This window comes from Ursus americanus, chromosome 28, assembly GCF_024610735.1.
Source record: "Ursus americanus isolate L20-20 chromosome 28, mUrsAme1.1.p, whole genome shotgun sequence".
In the NCBI taxonomy this organism is placed as follows: Eukaryota; Metazoa; Chordata; class Mammalia; order Carnivora; family Ursidae; genus Ursus; species Ursus americanus.
The window spans coordinates 31,254,422-31,271,795 of record NC_142154.1 but is presented as its reverse complement, the minus strand read 5'-3'; the positions used below and the strand labels follow the sequence as shown (position 1 = coordinate 31,271,795).

The window sequence follows — 17,374 nt, the reverse complement described above, 5'->3', positions numbered from 1 at the left end:
AGGCGGCCCCGCCCAAACTTTTCTTCCTCACCTTACGGCAGAGCTCGGAACCGTGCCTCAGAATCTCACTCCAGTAGAGAAAATGTCGCAAGGCTGGGGTAGAAAACTCTGGGTTTGCGACTGTAGCTCTCGCTTTCCGGCCAATACAGAGGTGCCTGAAGGCTGGTTGGGGTGGTGAGGCCCGAGGCAGGTAAGAAGCCGCCTCCCCACTTCGGTTGGTCAGGCGGTCTGTCCAGGCAGGGAGCCGCTTTTCAGCCCTCGCAGATTTAGCATATCCTTGCCCCCTCCCCCGTTCTGGTGCGGGGTTCTCGGCTCCGCCCCGCTTAGCCCCCGCCCCTTCCCACACACACGCCCTCTCCCCTCGCATTTCCCCGCCCCCGACCTCCGTTTCCTAGTCTGACTTTCCATTCATTCCTCAGACTTTTTACAGAGTGCTTTCTCGTGCTTCAGACTCTAGGAAGTCAGAAGCAAATGAAACAATTTCAGCTTTCTGAAGTGCGGTGTTATGTGGGAGACGTTGAGAGAATCCGCAGTAGTAATAAAGTAAAAGTATGACCAAAAAAAGCACAGGACCCTCTGAGCGTAGAAGGGCCCCTGATTGTGTGGAAGGACTGGGGGAACCCTTTCCAAGGTGACCTTTGAGTTACTCCTAACTTGTGTTAAAAGGCTACTGAGCAGTAGCTGGTCGAGAAATATGAGAGGAGATAGAAGCACAGAGAATGACGGGTACAAAAGCGTAAGACAGTATTGGCTGTAAGAGTAAAAAGAGGAAATAGAGTTGATGGAGGCCATAGGTGTAGATCACCCTTTAAAGAAGCATCGTTGTAAAGGGTGAGAAAGATGAGGAGCGAGAATGTGGGCTGAAAGAATGTTTTCTTTAAAGATGAGAGATTTAGGCATAAAAGTGTACCTCGAACCCAGAAGTGGACAATTCATGGATGAGGGCGGCTAGTTTATAGCATCAAGAGCACTAGTAACTCAACCTTGTGTGCACGTTAGAATAAGCAGAGAAGTTGGTTTTTGTTTTTGTTTTTGTTCTTTAATAAAACCAGTGCTGTTGTTCCAATTAAACAAACTCTGGGGTTAGGGCCCAGGCATCAGTATTTTTTAAAGCTCCTCATGTGCGCTGAGGTTGAGAACCACTAAAGGAAAGGAAAGGATGGCAAGTAAGGAAGGGCAGGAAGTTGATGGCGTTGTCTCTGTAACATTAAGATGGAAGTCATTTGATGAGAGAGTTGGGGATGGGATGAGAAGCTTGAGCAGAGTGATGGAAGTTTAGGATAACTACTCTTGGCAATGGGAAGGGCGTCATTTCTGCCTTTCCCTTCAGCACAGTTTCATTCCTCAATCTTAATGAAGTCACCTCAGGGCTCTCTTTCCCTTTCCCTACCATCCAGCATCTATGAACTGGGGATCCAACCTTAGGGTTCAATCAAGGGCATCTTCATTTCTGTCCCCAAAAAGAGTTAAGTCAATTTGAGATTCAAAGACTAACTTTACTCCCCTAGAGATTGCTGCGTACAGTGCCTTGCCAATTTAGAATCTGTTTTCTGTTATTTTGCAATCATTTAAGTTAGGAAAGAGATATAAAAACAGTTAAGATATAGCCCTATTAAGATCTCATACTATAGGGAAAACAAACCTTTTAAAAGAACAATTCCCTTGGCAGGCAGAGAGCTCTCTATAAGGCAAAGCCAAAGCCAGTGTGTAGCTACTGTCTATTAACTAGGGCTAATCCAAAAACTTGTGTATCTGCCTCCAGATAAGAGAGTTACTGTTGTCTGGTATGACTAGGGCTTAATATGGAGAGTAAGGGTGGGGCAGAGATAAAGACGATAAAGTGGGTGTGAACAGATTAGAGGAGCCTTGAATTCCATGCTAAAGTGTTTAGATTATCTATTATAAGAAATTAATAGGTATAAAAAACAGAGATAAAAATAAAATAACCTTTTTTTACACCGTGGACTTCTTTGGCAACCTGGCCTATGGACCCTATCTCAGAATGTTTTCAAATATGAAAATAAAATACATAGAAACAAAATCAATTTTATTGAGAGTTTTAAAAATACTTAAACAAGTGTATGATATAGTTATATATGTGCTTTATGCATTAACATCTGGCAGCAAGTAATTTCAAAATAGTGATGTATAAATTACGTTTTGAGATACCTGTGCAACTTCAGTGTGATATGAAAATGTCATATTTCTATTGGTGACAAAGATATAGGGACTGCTAATACTACTGTGGATTTTTGCCTATACTTATTGAAGAAAACACTAGATTTCAGTTAGATATTATGAAAAATCAAGATGCAATTTTTTTCCCCGTCCAAGTTCATGGAACCTTTAATTCTAACTACATCCTGGCCCATGGACCGTAAATTTATTAAAAAGCTGACTGTAATGGTTTTAAGAAAGAGCATGACAGATCAGATCTCTGTTTCAGAAGGTACTGGAATAGTGTTATCTTCCCAGCCTCTCTGTGGAAGTACAGAACTGGCTATTTTCTTCTCCTCTTGTACTTAAGGCCAGCAACCAGTACTAATCCACTGTTGCCTAATAATTTGGGCCTACAAGAGTACTGATCTTGTGGCTATATATGCAGGAGTAGTACTAGGAAGTAAATTGGGAAAAATATGTTGGGGCTCTTTTTGTGGAAATCATTGAATGCCAGGGTATAATTTGTACTTAATTTGGTAGATAATGAAGAGATGTTAAAATTTTTGGTGTAGAATAATGTAGTTAGAGTTCTGTTTGAAAAATTAATCTAGCAGTAATATATAGATTGGATTGTCAAAAGAGAAGATAGGAATGGAGAGTCTGGACCAATAAATAATTTAAAATTTGTTTAACTAAATTTTACTATAAAGTGATCTCTAAAGGGTCTGCTAAGTTACTTTGTTTCCCCAGTCTGACTGACTAAAGAAACAGATTGGACTAAATCACATACCTTTCGATAGAGATGTACAGATCCGTGTGGAAGTCAGTTAGCTTTTTACATGGTCAAGAGGCTAGCCCATTCCTTTGTATTATAAGTGATAATGTTAGTACTTCTGACAGGCAGTGGCTTTACCATATATATAGGTTTGCTAAGGCCTTCCTTGGTTAAATTTCATCTACACCTGTAGGTCCTGTATTTCTGACTTTTTATGGTCAAAATTGCTCTCTGTCAATCCCTTAAACCTCTTGGATGAGTAAAATGCATTAGCAAACAAAAAGGAAGTCCTCAAAGCCCAGATAACCCATCTCTTTAGAAACTGATCAATACCAGACTATGCAAAACTCACTGCCCAGATTACAGCTAGTGCCCAACTTACATGCTTTGTTAAACATATTCAAAAAATTAATTATGGGGTCCAAGTATTACTAATCCAAATAAGTAATGTAAAGTTAACTTTTTGAATCCGTTCCTCTAAGGGGCTAGCTTCTTCAGCATGGTTAGCCTATATTGATTTTGTCCATCTAACTACTGGAGACCATTTGGGTAGTGATATGGTTCAATAGAGACTGAGAATCAAGTTTATATAGAGGTTGAGGTTCATCTATCTGTCTTCTTTTTAGGGGAATGGGGAAACAAGTCTATGCAGCAAGAGTACTTGAAACTTTTAAGAATCTTTATTACTTACAAAAGATCTCTGAAATTTCCTTTCTCTGGCTTCCAAATAAATGGCTACCCCTTCCACACCTTCATCTGTTAGAAAAGCACTAGACCACAGTCCTGAAACTGAAAAAAATTGTCCCAATTACAATTATTATTTTTGAGCATTTAGGTTATAGGTTTAAAAACTTGAGGCCTTCCGGGGTACTTGGGTGGCTCAGTCGGTTAAGTGTCTGCCTTCGGCTCAGGTCATGACCCAGGGTGCTGCGATCGAGCCCCTCATTGGTCTCCCTGCTCAGAGGGGAGCCTGCTTCGACCTCTCCTCCCCGCTAATGCTCTCTCTCACTATCTCTGTCACTATCTCTGTCTCTCTCTCAAATAAATAAAATCTTAAAAAAAAAAACAAAAAAAAAAACCTTGAGGCCTTCCTTCCCTTATGGCCAATGAATAAATACTCTCTCAGAGTACCGTGTAGGTTCAGTTCCTTCAAAACAATAGCTTGGGGATTTTTGGCCTTAGTTGGCTCTAATATTCTCACTACTATTTATCGTAGCAACTTGGCAGTTTACGTTAGCAGCTAAAATAAATAGTTGCTAGAAATGTTTAGCCCTACTTAATAATATATAATTCAGGCTTGGTCAGATAACTCACAAATATTTGTGTTAATCAACATTTAAAGGCCAATTGCTACAACAAAATTCCTTACGTGTAATTGGGCCACTTCAGATCTTGTTTTCCTATGAGCACAATACAGTAAAGCATAAATTCATTATTTCATTCATTAAATATTTATTGAGCCCCTACTATGTGCCAGCCATGTTTTTGAAATCCGTTAATTAGGAGTTTATAATAACAATTTACCTCTTAACTATTTATGAAAAAATGATTTACAAGGCTTTGAAATCTACAGGACAAGTAAGATTAAAAGATGATGGGTTTTGGGGTGCCTGGGTGGCGCAGTCGTTAAGCGTCTGCCTTCGGCTCAGGGCGTGATCCCGGTGTTCTGGGATCGAGCCCTACATCAGGTTCTTCCGCTGGGAGCCTGCTTCTTCCTCTCCCACTCCCCCTTCTTATGTTCCCCCTCTCGCTGGCTGTCTCTCTCTGTCAAATAAATAAATAAAATCTTTAAAAAAAAAAAAAAAGATGATGGGTTTTTCATACTCTTTCAAACTATGTTTGCATACAGCTACTGTATGCTGAACACAATAGTTATTTTTGAAATCAGGCAGATTATAACTTTAGCTTGATCACACTTTATTAGCTTTAATTTGTTAATGCATATGATAAAAATCTGTCCACTCCTTTATAAAAAATTATCTTACTCAGACCTCTCATTGAACCTATTGGCCTCCCCACACACTGTCTTAACAACCCCAGGTATTTTAAATTTTGCAATTGTATAAAGTCTTTCTCAGAAAATTCTCAGCAAAGCACAGTTTAAGAAAAGGCTGGTATTTACATCAGGTTTATATGAAGAAAATGTGGTACAATTATAAATAGAACCTTTGAGTTAGAAATGATAGACTGAGAATAAAATTCTTTTCACGCTCAATGACACTTTAGCCCTTGATAGCCATACCTAGTAACAGAGCAGTAAATAGAGAACCTTGGTTCTAGAAGAAATCCTAAATAGTCACCTAGTTTATCTCCCTGGCCCAAGGCAGGACCAAATGGAATTTATGGTAGTAGAGTTAACAGGCATCATCACCATATCAAGTAGTTTTTCTACTTTGAGAGCTGAATTCCTCTACGTCTAAAATATTGATATCAGAGGAATATTGTTCAAATTTATAAATAGTTTATGAAATTGAGAGCTCTTCCTATGTTATAACAATTTTGTTTTTAGGAGTTTTTCAAAATGCATTTTACTTCTGTATTTTGTTCAGGAAAAACATTTATTAAAATTTCTCCAGTTTGTCAAGCACTAAAGAAAACAGGGATGAGAAAAATCTGATAATCTCTGCCCTCAACAGGGATATATAAATCTTGATGGTAATTTTTACATTTCACTTTATTCAAATCTTTGGATGGTTTAGGCTAGCATTAAAAGGAAATGTTTAATAGGGGGAAATTGAAACCAAAAAAAAAAAAAAAAAGTTTGAACTTCCTTCCTGAAAATATTTCTGCTTATGCTGCCATGAAAAGCACATTTGGTCTTGGATTTTTATTTTTTGTGAAATCGCAAATGGAATCATACATTAGAAATTGGACATAATCTAATTTTAGTAAAAAGATTAATTTTACATCTTTGTGTTTAAAGGTTTATAGAAGAGAGATTAGACTTTCTCTGTTTTTTTCCAGAGGACAGAAGTGAGACCAGTGAGTTGAAGAAACAGACATATTTTAGGTCAGTGTAAGAGTGGGAGGTGGTACATCTTTTTTTTCCCCTGAATGGAAATAGCTGTATTCACTGGTTATATGCTCATTATAAAAAGAAAGGGTGAAAAAATAAAGCAGACAGTATCAAAAGTTAGAAAGAAAAAAGAAGTACTAATAATTCTCTTTTTAAGATGATATTTAAACTTTGAATGGCTATCATTCTTGATTATTTTTGTGTATTTTTCTTGTACATATTTTTATATAAACTTCCTTTGCATAGCATATCATGAATATCTATGTCAATAAATTTGTATCTACATCTTTATTTTGTAATGGCCAAAAGTATTTCATTTTATGAAATCCTGTTATTTAAATTTACCAGTCCTCTTTTGAACTTTCAGATTCTTTCAGTTTTTCTGTTATAAACATTGCTGTGATGAACATTCTTGTTAAATTTTTGCACACATCCTTAATGTTTCCTTTAAGATAAATTTCTGAAAGTGTAATACCTACATGTAGATCTTTCTTAAGAATTAAAATATAATGGCAAATTACCCTTCAAAAAGCTTGCATTTGTTTATATTCCTATAAACAATGAGAATGCCCGTTTTCCCATGGTCTCTCAGCATTGCTAGTTATTATCAGTTTTCCTCATCTTTGCTGATTTGATAGGTAAAAAATGAAATCTTGCTTTAACTTGCTTTCTTTTGATTACTAGTAAAGTGTTGAGTTTCTTTACATGTGTTTATTGGCCAGTCACATAAGTGTATTAAGCTCCATTTCCTTCTAATATTTTTGTTTCCTTTCTTAACATTTTAATTTTATTCCACCTAAAATATAATTTGATATAAGGTATGAGGTAGAGATCTAACTTCTTTTTTTATCAAATGTGTAACAGTTTTCACAGTGCCATTTATTAAATAACTCAGCAAGCATATCCTAAACTTCACTGCACAGACAATAAGGTATCAAGAGATATTCTGGTAAAAAAAAAAAAAAGTGCCTCATGGTCAAATGAGTTTGGGGGAAAAAATAAGACCAAGAAAAGTTACTTTTATTGCAGAACTTCTAGCCTCTAATATGCTTGTGTGCCTTATGAATCTCCAATAAGGAGTTTTAGGATGCAGCATTTCCCTAACTTATTTAGTCATATAATCTTATTTTTTTTCTTTCAAGAAAGAGCTATGAAATCTGTGGAACTGTGCAGTCCAAAATAGTAGCCAACAGCCACGTGTAGATATTTAAATTTAAGTTAATTAAGATTAAATATTTAGTTCACACTAGCCACATTTCAAGTGCTTAGTAGCCACATGTGGCAAGTGACTACTGTTTTGGATATTGCCAATAAGGAACATTTCCATAATCACCAAAAGTACTATTGGACAGCACTCCTTTAGAACATAGTTCATTGAAACTGACTCCCAACCTAGTTAGTGTTTTTTTCTACTGAATCAGCAGGTAATCAAGTTGGCTCCTATTGAATAACAAATTTTCCCTATAAGGTGGTTTTTATTACCTTTTATGTAATTACCTTGTTTTTTATAACAAGTATTCAAGTGATATACTTGGGTTTAAGGATTTTAAGATTAATATGAAAAAGTAGTCTCCTCCTTTTGTTAAAATTAAACCTTTGTTTAGGAAATGTTCTATGCTATGGTTTCAATTCAAATAAATTGTAATTGCAGGACTTGTGTATACTGACAACACATTAACATCATCGCTTTCAGGTGAAGAGAACAATTTTCTCTGGAGTTAGCATTCACTCTTCTTATGCCAAAGGTAAAGCACAGAGCAGAGTCATGCCCTAGCTAGGTCTATCCTTTATGACTTTGTGGCTTTATAAAAAAGACAAACATGCTTTATTTTCTTTTTTCTTTTTTTTAAGATTTTATTTATTTATTTGACAGAGAGACAGCCAGCGAGAGAGGGAACACAGCAGGGGAGTGGGAGAGGAAGGAGCAGGCTCCCAGTGGAGGAGCCTGATGTGGGACTCTATCCCGGAACGCCGGGATCACGCCCTGAGCCAAAGGCAGACGCTTAACGACTGCGCTACCCAGGCGCCCCAAACATGCTTTATTTTCAAGAAATTTCTGGGGCATCTGGGGGGCTCAGTCGGTTAAGCATCTGCCTTCAGCTCAGGTCATGATCCCAGTGTACTGGGATCGAGCCCCGTGTCAGGCTCCCTCCTCCACAGGGAGCCTGCTTCCCCCTCTCCCTCTGCCTGCCTGTTCTCTCTCTCTCTGTCTCTCTGTCTCTCTTTCTCTCTCAAATAAATAAATAAAATCTAAAGGAAAAAAAAAAGAAATTTCTGAGTCCCATTATTACAACCCCAAATATAGGGAGCAGGGAAGAAAACTCTTTTTGAGAGCCTGATGTATATCAGATGACAGCTGAGTGTTTTCACTCATGTTTTTACTTTGTGTTACAACCCTGTGAGGCAGGTGTTTTTATTACCTCATTTTACAGATGAGGAAAATGAGGCCTTTCAAGAATAAATAACTTGCCCAGAGTCACATAGATAGGCAAGTGGCAAAGTCAGAGCCTGGACCCAAAGCCTCCTAGCCCCAAAACATAAAACTATAGTATAATATGTAGGACTTTACAAATAGAATTAGGAGGTTATTGTCTCCCCAGTTCACTCCCCAATTTCCTTACCAGCCACCAAGACGAAGTACGTAGGTCTTATTTCTGAAGGAATTCACTGTTAACAGAAGACAACAGAAAAAACACAAAACCAAAGCAAAAATGGGGATGTGAAAGAGAGTACAAACATCTTAAGAGAACTTATTTATCTTGTTGTCCCCAATCTGTATGTTCTGACTCCTTTTTTGAAGTGTTTCAGTCATCTCGCAAACATTTACTGTACCTCAGATATACCAAGCTTAGTGCTCACTATATAGAAAGGAAATATCCCTAGAATGGTTCTTGGTTCTTTTGCTATGTCCCTTTCTGTCTCCCTTTCCCCTACCCCATTAATAATGGGATCATCATCCTTTCAGTCACCCCAACTAAAACCCACCGACCATTTCCTTATTCTTCTCTCTTATCCACTATTCTCTGATCACTTACTGAGTCTCTGTCTACAGTACCTTTTCCTCCTTGACTCCCCATTTCTATTACTGTTTTGCCTGATTTAGGTCATTTCCTCCTATACCTTCACTTTCAATAAAAATCTACTTGATCTCTTCCTCCAAATTCTCTCCCTACCAATTAATCCTAGTACCATAGCTGAATTAGTAAACTTCCTAAAGCACCAGCCTTGCCGTAATGGCTTCCCATCTCCTCCAGTATAAATTCCAAACTCTTTCACATGGACTTCAGTCTGTTACCATTTAGCTTCTATTAATCTTCCGCTACCCTCACCTGTACCCTTACTCTTACTTCATTCCAGCCAGACTGGACCACCCTTCTTTTTTTTTTTTTTTTTTTTTTTTAAGATTTTATTTATTTGACAGAGACAGCCAGCGGGAGAGGGAACACAAGCAGGGGGAGTGGGAGAGGAAGAAGCAGGCTCCCAGCAGAGCAGAGAGCCCAACGCGGGGCTCGATCCCAGGACCCTGAGATCACGCCCTGAGCCGAAGGCAGACGCTTAACGACTGAGCCACCCAGGCGCCCCTGGACTATCCTTCTAAAGGCACTTCCCTTGCCTCTCTCACCTTCTTAATGCCCTTCTCCATGCATCCAACTCTACTTGCCTTTCAAGAGCCCAATCTTATATCACTTTCTCCTTGAAGTCATTCCTGACCTCAGCTCTCCTTCACTTTCACCCTCTTAGCCAAGGGTGATTGTTCCCTCTTCTGAATTTCCATATATTTTACTTCTGCCCCTTGTGGGTTTCTTATCTCATTGACTATAAGCAACCTTGTACATCTTGGTAACTCCCACAATAGCTAATATTAGGTACTCAGGGGCGCCTGGGTGGCTCAGTCGGTTAAGCATCTGCCTTCGGTGCAGGTCATGATCCAGGGTCCTGGGATCAAGTCCCACATCAGGCTCCCTGCTCAGCCGGGGGTCTGCCTCTCCCTCTGCCCCTACCTCCTGCTCATGATATCTCTCTCTCTCTCTCAAATAATAAAATCTTTTTTAAAAAATTAGGTTTTCCCTAGGTTTTTACTGACTAAAAGAATTGTATATTTATGATGTCTTCATTATAACATAATAGGCTTAAACTCAGTCAGAGTAGGAACTATGACTATTTCATTCCCATTCTGTATTTCCAACCCCTAGCACAGAAGAAACACTCAATAAACATTTGTTAAATGAAAGACATCACAGTTACCAGTTATTGGGATATAAATTTCTTCATGACACAGTGGATGTCTGGAAATACTAAATACTACTTTATGTTATATTTTTAAAAATCTTAGTTATCAATGTTTCTTCATTTTATATTGACAAATACTCTATGATAAAGGTCATGTATTAATATACTCACTTTACAGAAGAGGATACTGAGGCTTAAAAAAATTAGCTTATTTATGATCACATGGCCAATGAATAACAGAACTGAGTCTAAAATTCTAGTCTTCAGATGTGAAGTTTAGAGTTTTTCTTGGCTAATGATGGTTTGGCCAAAGGCTAGTTTGGTTCCATTTGCTTTAGGATTGTTGGGGTTAAACTACTGCAGTCATGCAGTCATTCCATCCAGTGGAATAGAGCCAGATCCTTGATTGACCCATCGTCTGTATTTTGGATATTTTCAAAATCAAACAAAACACAAACTTTTTGAAGGAAATCTTGACCACTTTGGTTACTCCCTCCCAGATGAGATGCCTGTCTTTTCAGGCACTCTTCTCCTTGTAGACTTCTATCCCTAGTTGGTTTGGCTGTTAAGATGTGGGTCTGATTTCAGCTGACAATTAGAGAGTAGGTCTCCAAGTGTTTGCCAGGCAGTACAGTCTGGCACTTACCACTACATAGTATTCATTGAAAGCATGGGGAGAGATTGAGGGAGACTAGATTGATTCACAAGCAGTCATTCCCTTTTCATATTCATTTACTCTTAAGTCAGGTCAGCAGCAAGCTGAGTACCTAGCCTCCATAGACTTGCTTTTACTAGATTGCTGTTTATTCACTCGCCATCAGGCGGGATATGAAGGATCATTATAAGAAACAATTCTCTGAAACTACTTCATCTATTATAAAAATATTGTGGGACATTATTCATTATGATACACTCTGTCTTTTATGAAAATTTCTTGAAAGAAAACTGTCTAACCTTAATACAAAGACTGCTTTTACCTCTTCTGAGCAATTGCTTTGTTTTTACCTTATGGACATTGTGAATGTTTAACTTAACGCTCTCTGGTTAGCTGCCAAAAAGCTTACAGCCAAATTTGTGGCCCACCCATAGCAAATGTGCTCTATGCCTCGTTAACTTTGTTCCTGGCTCTAGTTGATGTCTCTGCTGAAGTTATTCTCGCTTCTTAAGAAAATCTTAATTCATGCCATCTTATTTTGTATATCTATATTAATATGTATATTTCTTTTCTCATAAACAGCCTTATATTGTTTCTGGGATAGTTCAGATTATGATAGACTGTATGCACATAAAACCATCTTTGGTGATTCTTAGTTACCTCATTTACTTTAGGCTTTTTCTCTTGAGGGGTACATTTATTTTTCTTACAGGTTTTTGCAGGGTTTTGATTACAGGAAAATGGTTGTGCCACAAAATTTTATTTTTTTAGTAGTGTAATCAGGTGGTAGAAACCTGGTCTAATGGCCAGAACTGATTAAATTGATTATTCTAGCCCAGTCTTTAACAGAAATGGTTACATTTTCTTACAATATGCTTTGTTTTGTACTCTCTATCTGCATGTGACTGTTTATTGTTTTGTGATTTGTAGTGATGTTGTAATGCTGCCAGGTCATGAATAGCAGTTAACTTTCTTTTGCTCAAATATTATGTTACCTTCCACACTGATCAGACTTCTTGTGTTTGTTAGCACCTTACTTTGGGTGATCATGAGTTAATATCTTACCATATAATTTGTCTTGCTCTACTCTAAATTTAGTCATGCTTTTGTTGGGACAAGATAATAGGAATAGATGTTTGTTTCCAAACCTCATTTGCTTTCATTGGTCTAGATTTTCTGATCACCTTACTAATATCAATCAGTAATATAAATACTATTGGCACAACATTTTATATTCTTTTAGTACCTTCGAGTAAAACTATTTGGCCTTTTCTACAGTTCACTGAGGCATGTAAAGCAGATGTATACCCTTTTTATAGACAACAAAAGCAAGGACAATGTCATTTAAATTTTGTGATAGGACTGGGGGCTAGATCCAGGTCTCTTGATTGCTGTGCCTAACTACCTTTCAATTTACAAAAGAATTTCTAACATATATATATATATATATATATATATATATATATATATATATTTTAAAGATTTATTTATTTGCGAGAGAGAGCACAAGCAAGGGGAGAGGCAGAGGGAGAGGGAAAAGCAGATTCCCCTTTGAGCTGGGAGCCCGACACGGGGCTCAGTCCCAGGACCTGGAGATCATGACCTGAGCTGAAGGCAGATGCTTAACCACCTGAGCCACCCACGTTCCCCTAATTTATATTATAAACATTACATAGTCTTTATCTTACCACTTGAGGTTAAAGATGGGAAATGGACTAGGACATATTATATCACTCATGCTCACAACTTGGGCAGAACCAGGAATGGTTTTCATTTGTGTTACTCTCACATTTTCTGTTCTTGAAATTGTAGTTCCTTTTAACTACGACTCTAATCACTGTCACTTTCCATTATGGAATGAGGAAGCAATATTTTTATCTTATCTCTTGAAAATTAATGTTGAAATGGAAGCTATTTCCTTTGTTAATGAGCAACATTTTTCTTTAGACTCTTTGAAAATTCACTTTAATGTAAAAATAACTTACCATTATTATCATGCATAAAGGGCCAAATAAGTATATGGTTAGTGCTAGGAAGTTTCATAAATGTTTGTTATAATTTTAACAAAATTTTGCACCTAAAGAGAAAGTTGCAAATTCATGCCCATTGTTTCAGCATGAAAAATTTCCAAAGTTTTCATTCTAACTAATTGTTAATATACAGCACGTAAGTTATGGTCTCTTGAATGTTTATTCTTGGCCAGGCGTTGTTGCTGAACACTTTTCAATTATATTTAAGCTTTACCAAAACCCTATGAGAGTAGCTCCTATTTTATGACCCTCATTTTACACCCAGGTATCATATTGAACAGTAAATATTATCTTCTGCCTCTCCTTCAGCTTCTGGAATTTCTGATCAACCCTGGTCAGTACAAGATGGACCCTGTAGTCTTGAGTTACATGGACAGTCTACTGCGGCAATCAGATGTCTCACTGTTGGATCCTCCAAGCTGGCTCAATGACCATATCATTGGATTTGCCTTTGAGTACTTTGCCAACAGTCAGTTTCGTGACTGCTCTGACCATGTCTGCTTCATCAGCCCCGAAGTTACCCAGTTCATCAAGTGCACTAGCAACCGAGCGGAGATTGCCATGTTCCTTGAACCCCTGGACCTCCCCAACAAGAGAGTTGTATTTTTAGCCATCAATGATAATTCCAGTGAGGCAGCTGGGGGAACCCATTGGAGTTTGTTGGTTTATGTTCAAGATAAAAATAGCTTTTTTCACTATGATTCCCATAGCAGAAGCAACTCAGTCCATGCAAAGCAGGTAGCAGAGAAACTGGAAGCTTTCTTGGGCAGAAAAGGAGACAAACTGGCCTTTGTGGAAGAGAAAGCCCCTGCTCAACAAAACAGCTATGACTGTGGGATGTATGTGATTTGTAACACTGAGGCCTTGTGTCAGAACTTCTTTAGGCAACAGCCAGAATCACTGTTACAGCTACTCACTCCTACATACATCACAAAGAAAAGAGGAGAATGGAAAGATCTCATTGCCAGACTTGCCAAAAACTAGCTATCAAAGTATATCTGTGACTTTTGCAGTCTCTTTTTTCTGCCCATCCCCATTTATTGGATGGCTGCAGTCTCAGTGCCTGAAGGGAAGATACCTAGTAGAGGGAAGCTTAGTGTTCTTATTTTTCCCTGGAAGAACGTCATCCTCTGCATCATCCACATGGAAAGTTTCAGTTTAACCCTAACTTGAAAGCAGTGTGCTCTCTGAAAGTGTCTTGAAGTTACGTATCAAAACCTTAAAACCATGCTATCTTAACACTTATTAATTCCCTTTTTGTCTCCCTTATCCACATTGGCTTACTCCAAAGGAAAAGCAGTGATCTTTAAAGACATGAAGTACATGTGAAACCTAGAGGAATGCAAGAAGAACGTTATAGAAGGATCAAAAAACTTATTGCACAGAGATCAACTGGCTTGAAGCAGGTCAAGATCTAACCTAATTCAAGATCTAAATATTAGGAGAATCAGATACTCATTTCTGTGGTATCTCTTCCATTCACCATGCAGAGGCTTTCCTGGCTAACTTTGTAACCTTTGCAGATATTTGATAAAGATGATGTTAGCCCATCTTCCCCCATCTGATTCCTGGACTGTTTTAAGAAAGGGGGAATCTTGAGTAACTTCATTAAAGTATATGGCTGTTGGACCTTTTAGTTTGCGCAGTGAATGGGTCGACTTGCTGCTCTGCATTGATAACAGCTTTTCTTCACTTCATCTGTTAGCCATGCATACACTCCTTCCTTATATCCAAAGTTCTGTGGTTTTAAAACTCATAGCTGATAATTTCCCAAGGTTACCTGTTATTTCTAATAAATATTGCTGCGTTCTGATAGTCATAGTTTTTCCTTTCCTCTCTATCCGTAATCTGGCAGAATTGTTTTCAGTTATGTCATGGTGATATCAGGGTTGTTAGTGTATCTAAAACGTGCAGACTGAAAGTTGGTTTGTTTTTGCGATTATAAAGCAGAAAAAGTGACCTTTCTCAACCCTTCCACTTAATTCAAAATGCAGATGTTATTTTTTAAATATGGAACCAAGAATAAAAAGAAATGTTCTCCCTCCTAAATAAATCATTGATGTGTTTTTTCTGAGTTTCAAATAATTAACAACCAGATGATATGTTGGGTACACACATTAATTCTACTCCTAACAAGAATTAGATTGCAATGCATATGAGGCTTGAAAACCAAAGATTAGTTTCAGCTGTGAAATTTATTTCACCTCCCTCCCCAGCCTACCTTTGCCCCCAGCCCTCATGGCCCAAAATAACCTCACCACTCAGTAACCGCAAAGGCAGTAACTCAGTTCCTTTTAGTCAGGGAGGGAAAACACAGTGTAAGTAATACAGGTTACATAGCAAGCTGAGTGAACGTGAGTTGAAACTGAAAGTCCAAGAAAGCTACAAAAAAAGTTTCCATTTCAAATCAGTATGTTTTGGATTAAAAAGAGACCTAATAAAAATGGGAGCGGGAAAATAAAAGATTAGGAACTCGCAATCAGCCATAGAGGTGAAATAGGGAGGGAAGGACAGCAAGAGGAGTGACATAGATTGCTGAGGCCATACGTGTAGATAAAGATAAGAAGGCAATATTTCAGTAACTGTTGACTTAGGTATCTAGACTATGAAAGACTCAAAGGCTCTCTGGGAAAAGTTTTTCTGATAACGCAAAGTATGTCTGTTTAAATGTCAGTTTGTCTCCCTCTTACAAGTCAATCCATATGAGAGCAATCTTTCCTGACTCCCTAAAAGTTGCCCCAGAAATAAACTATTTTTTGAACTAAACTAGTAAAGTCTTAAAAAAAAAAAAAAAAGAAAATGTAAGGTCTCCTTTTCCAAATACATAACATGGTTGGACTGTGCCACACGTTAATCTTCTGTAAAACTTTTGAGTATGCCATTTCTTAAGTGTTAGCATTATAAATGACAGGAGACTAAGAGTTTGCTTGTAATATTTCCCTAGGTACTATAAATACCCATAGGTTATGCACCTGCTTGACCATACACTTCTGATGCTACGCGATACAAAATCGGGAAAAGCTGTTTTGTGGTACTGTGTTTCCTTTTCTCTTAGAGTCAGAAGAATCCAGTCTGCAAAACTCAGCTTCAGAATATTCAAAAGGAAAGCAGGATTTTCAGAATTGGATTGAGCAATTATTATACTGAACTTCCCTGCTTTCAAATACCCTGAAGTATTGCTCCATACCATAGTCGGATTTATCCAACCTGTGTCTCATGGAATTTGGAAAAGTCGCCATTTGTAAACCCAGCTGTAGATGGTGGTCAAAAATAAAAATAATTATCAGTGGGCTTTCTTTTTTTTTTTTAATTTGAGTATAGCTGAAAAAGTTACATTAGTTTTGGGTATACTCTGGGCTTTCTATTTAATACTGTTCAAATCATAAATATTTCTCCCCTTTGTCTAGATAGCTATTAAAGTTTATATTCACTAGTCCTAATTGGGTCAGAAAAATTTACAAATCACAAATGGATTATATTTCTGATACGTACCTTATTGTTTTTACTGTAATCTTTATTATTTCCATATTGACCATATGTTTTAATACAGTTTTATTGAAATGACAAAGTAGAATTTCTCAATCACATGGTTATTTAAGTTTTTTCTCTCAGCACTTAAAATAGAAAAGGAGAAAATACAGAAATTGACATGTTGTGGGTGTGGGAAAGAGCATGAACGTGTTAATCAAATTCAAGCCCTACCTGTCATAAATGTATAGCCTCAGACAGGTTTCAAATTGAGGAGCTCATCTGCGAAATCAAAGTAGTAGTCTGTTTAAGCAGGTACTATAAGGATTAGATATTATATGTAAAGCATACACTGTAACCTATTCCCATTCTGTCTCACTACCCAGTTCCATTTTAAATTAGCAACAAGTTTGAAAACTTAGTTTTTATATCGTGACTAAACAGCTGTGTAAAAAATAGCCTGATTAATTCTATTATGTACAAAAGAGAAAACTATTCAAGGATTACAATCCTTACAAATGGCAACAACTAATCTTTGTATCACATTATAATGTCCAAGTTACTTTATATGTGTTACTACATATTAATATAATTATATAATCTCATTTAATTGTCATGTTTTGCCAGCTATCATTATTCTCTTCATAGATAAGAAACCAGCTCAGAAGCTCAGTCACATGATTGAGTGACAGGGCCAAGACTCACATGCAGGGCCTCCAGCTCTCTCCTCACACTCTCCACCTATTCCTTTCTCCCTCTCCCAGAAATGGTGGCCAGAACTCCTTGCTCGAATATTTTAAATAATCTCACCTCACCTTATAAATTTCATAAATTCAGCCAGCCTATCAGAGAAAGCAATAGTGAGAAATTGTCATCTCAATTGACTGCTAGGTAGCAGAACCTCTGTAATAACTGGCTTTGTTTTATATATTAGGTCATACCTGGATCAGCTCCTGACATTGATCTACTGATCCAACGTATTTTAAAAGCCCTACATTGTACTTCCTTTCAGATTCCTCGTATATGAAAGTTGGGAAGTA

The 17,374-nt window shown here is 37.6% G+C and overlaps 2 protein-coding genes across 2 annotated transcripts in view; one reads left to right on the top strand and one right to left on the bottom strand.

Annotated features, from left to right (window-relative positions):
* MYO9A (myosin IXA) overlaps nt 1-151 on the bottom strand; it is a 282,647-nt gene extending 282,496 nt beyond the window's left edge. Inside the window, exon 1 of the mRNA XM_045795282.2 lies at nt 32-151. The gene's annotated coding sequence lies outside the window, so the exon portion shown is untranslated. The remainder of the gene's footprint in view (nt 1-31) is intronic.
* On the top strand, nt 80-14,502 carry SENP8 (SUMO peptidase family member, NEDD8 specific). The gene is made up of 2 exons (XM_045795290.2): nt 80-190; nt 13,176-14,502. The coding sequence occupies exon 2, from the start codon at nt 13,212-13,214 to the stop codon at nt 13,848-13,850; it is 639 nt and encodes a 212-aa protein (XP_045651246.1). The 5' UTR covers nt 80-190; nt 13,176-13,211; the 3' UTR covers nt 13,851-14,502.
* The last annotated feature ends 2,872 nt before the right edge of the window (nt 14,503-17,374 follow it).

Excerpts from the sequence above, each read along its gene's own strand:
- SENP8 (XM_045795290.2), top strand. The coding sequence starts at position 13,212 with ATGGACCCTGTAGTCTTGAGTTACATGGACAGTCTACTGCGGCAATCA.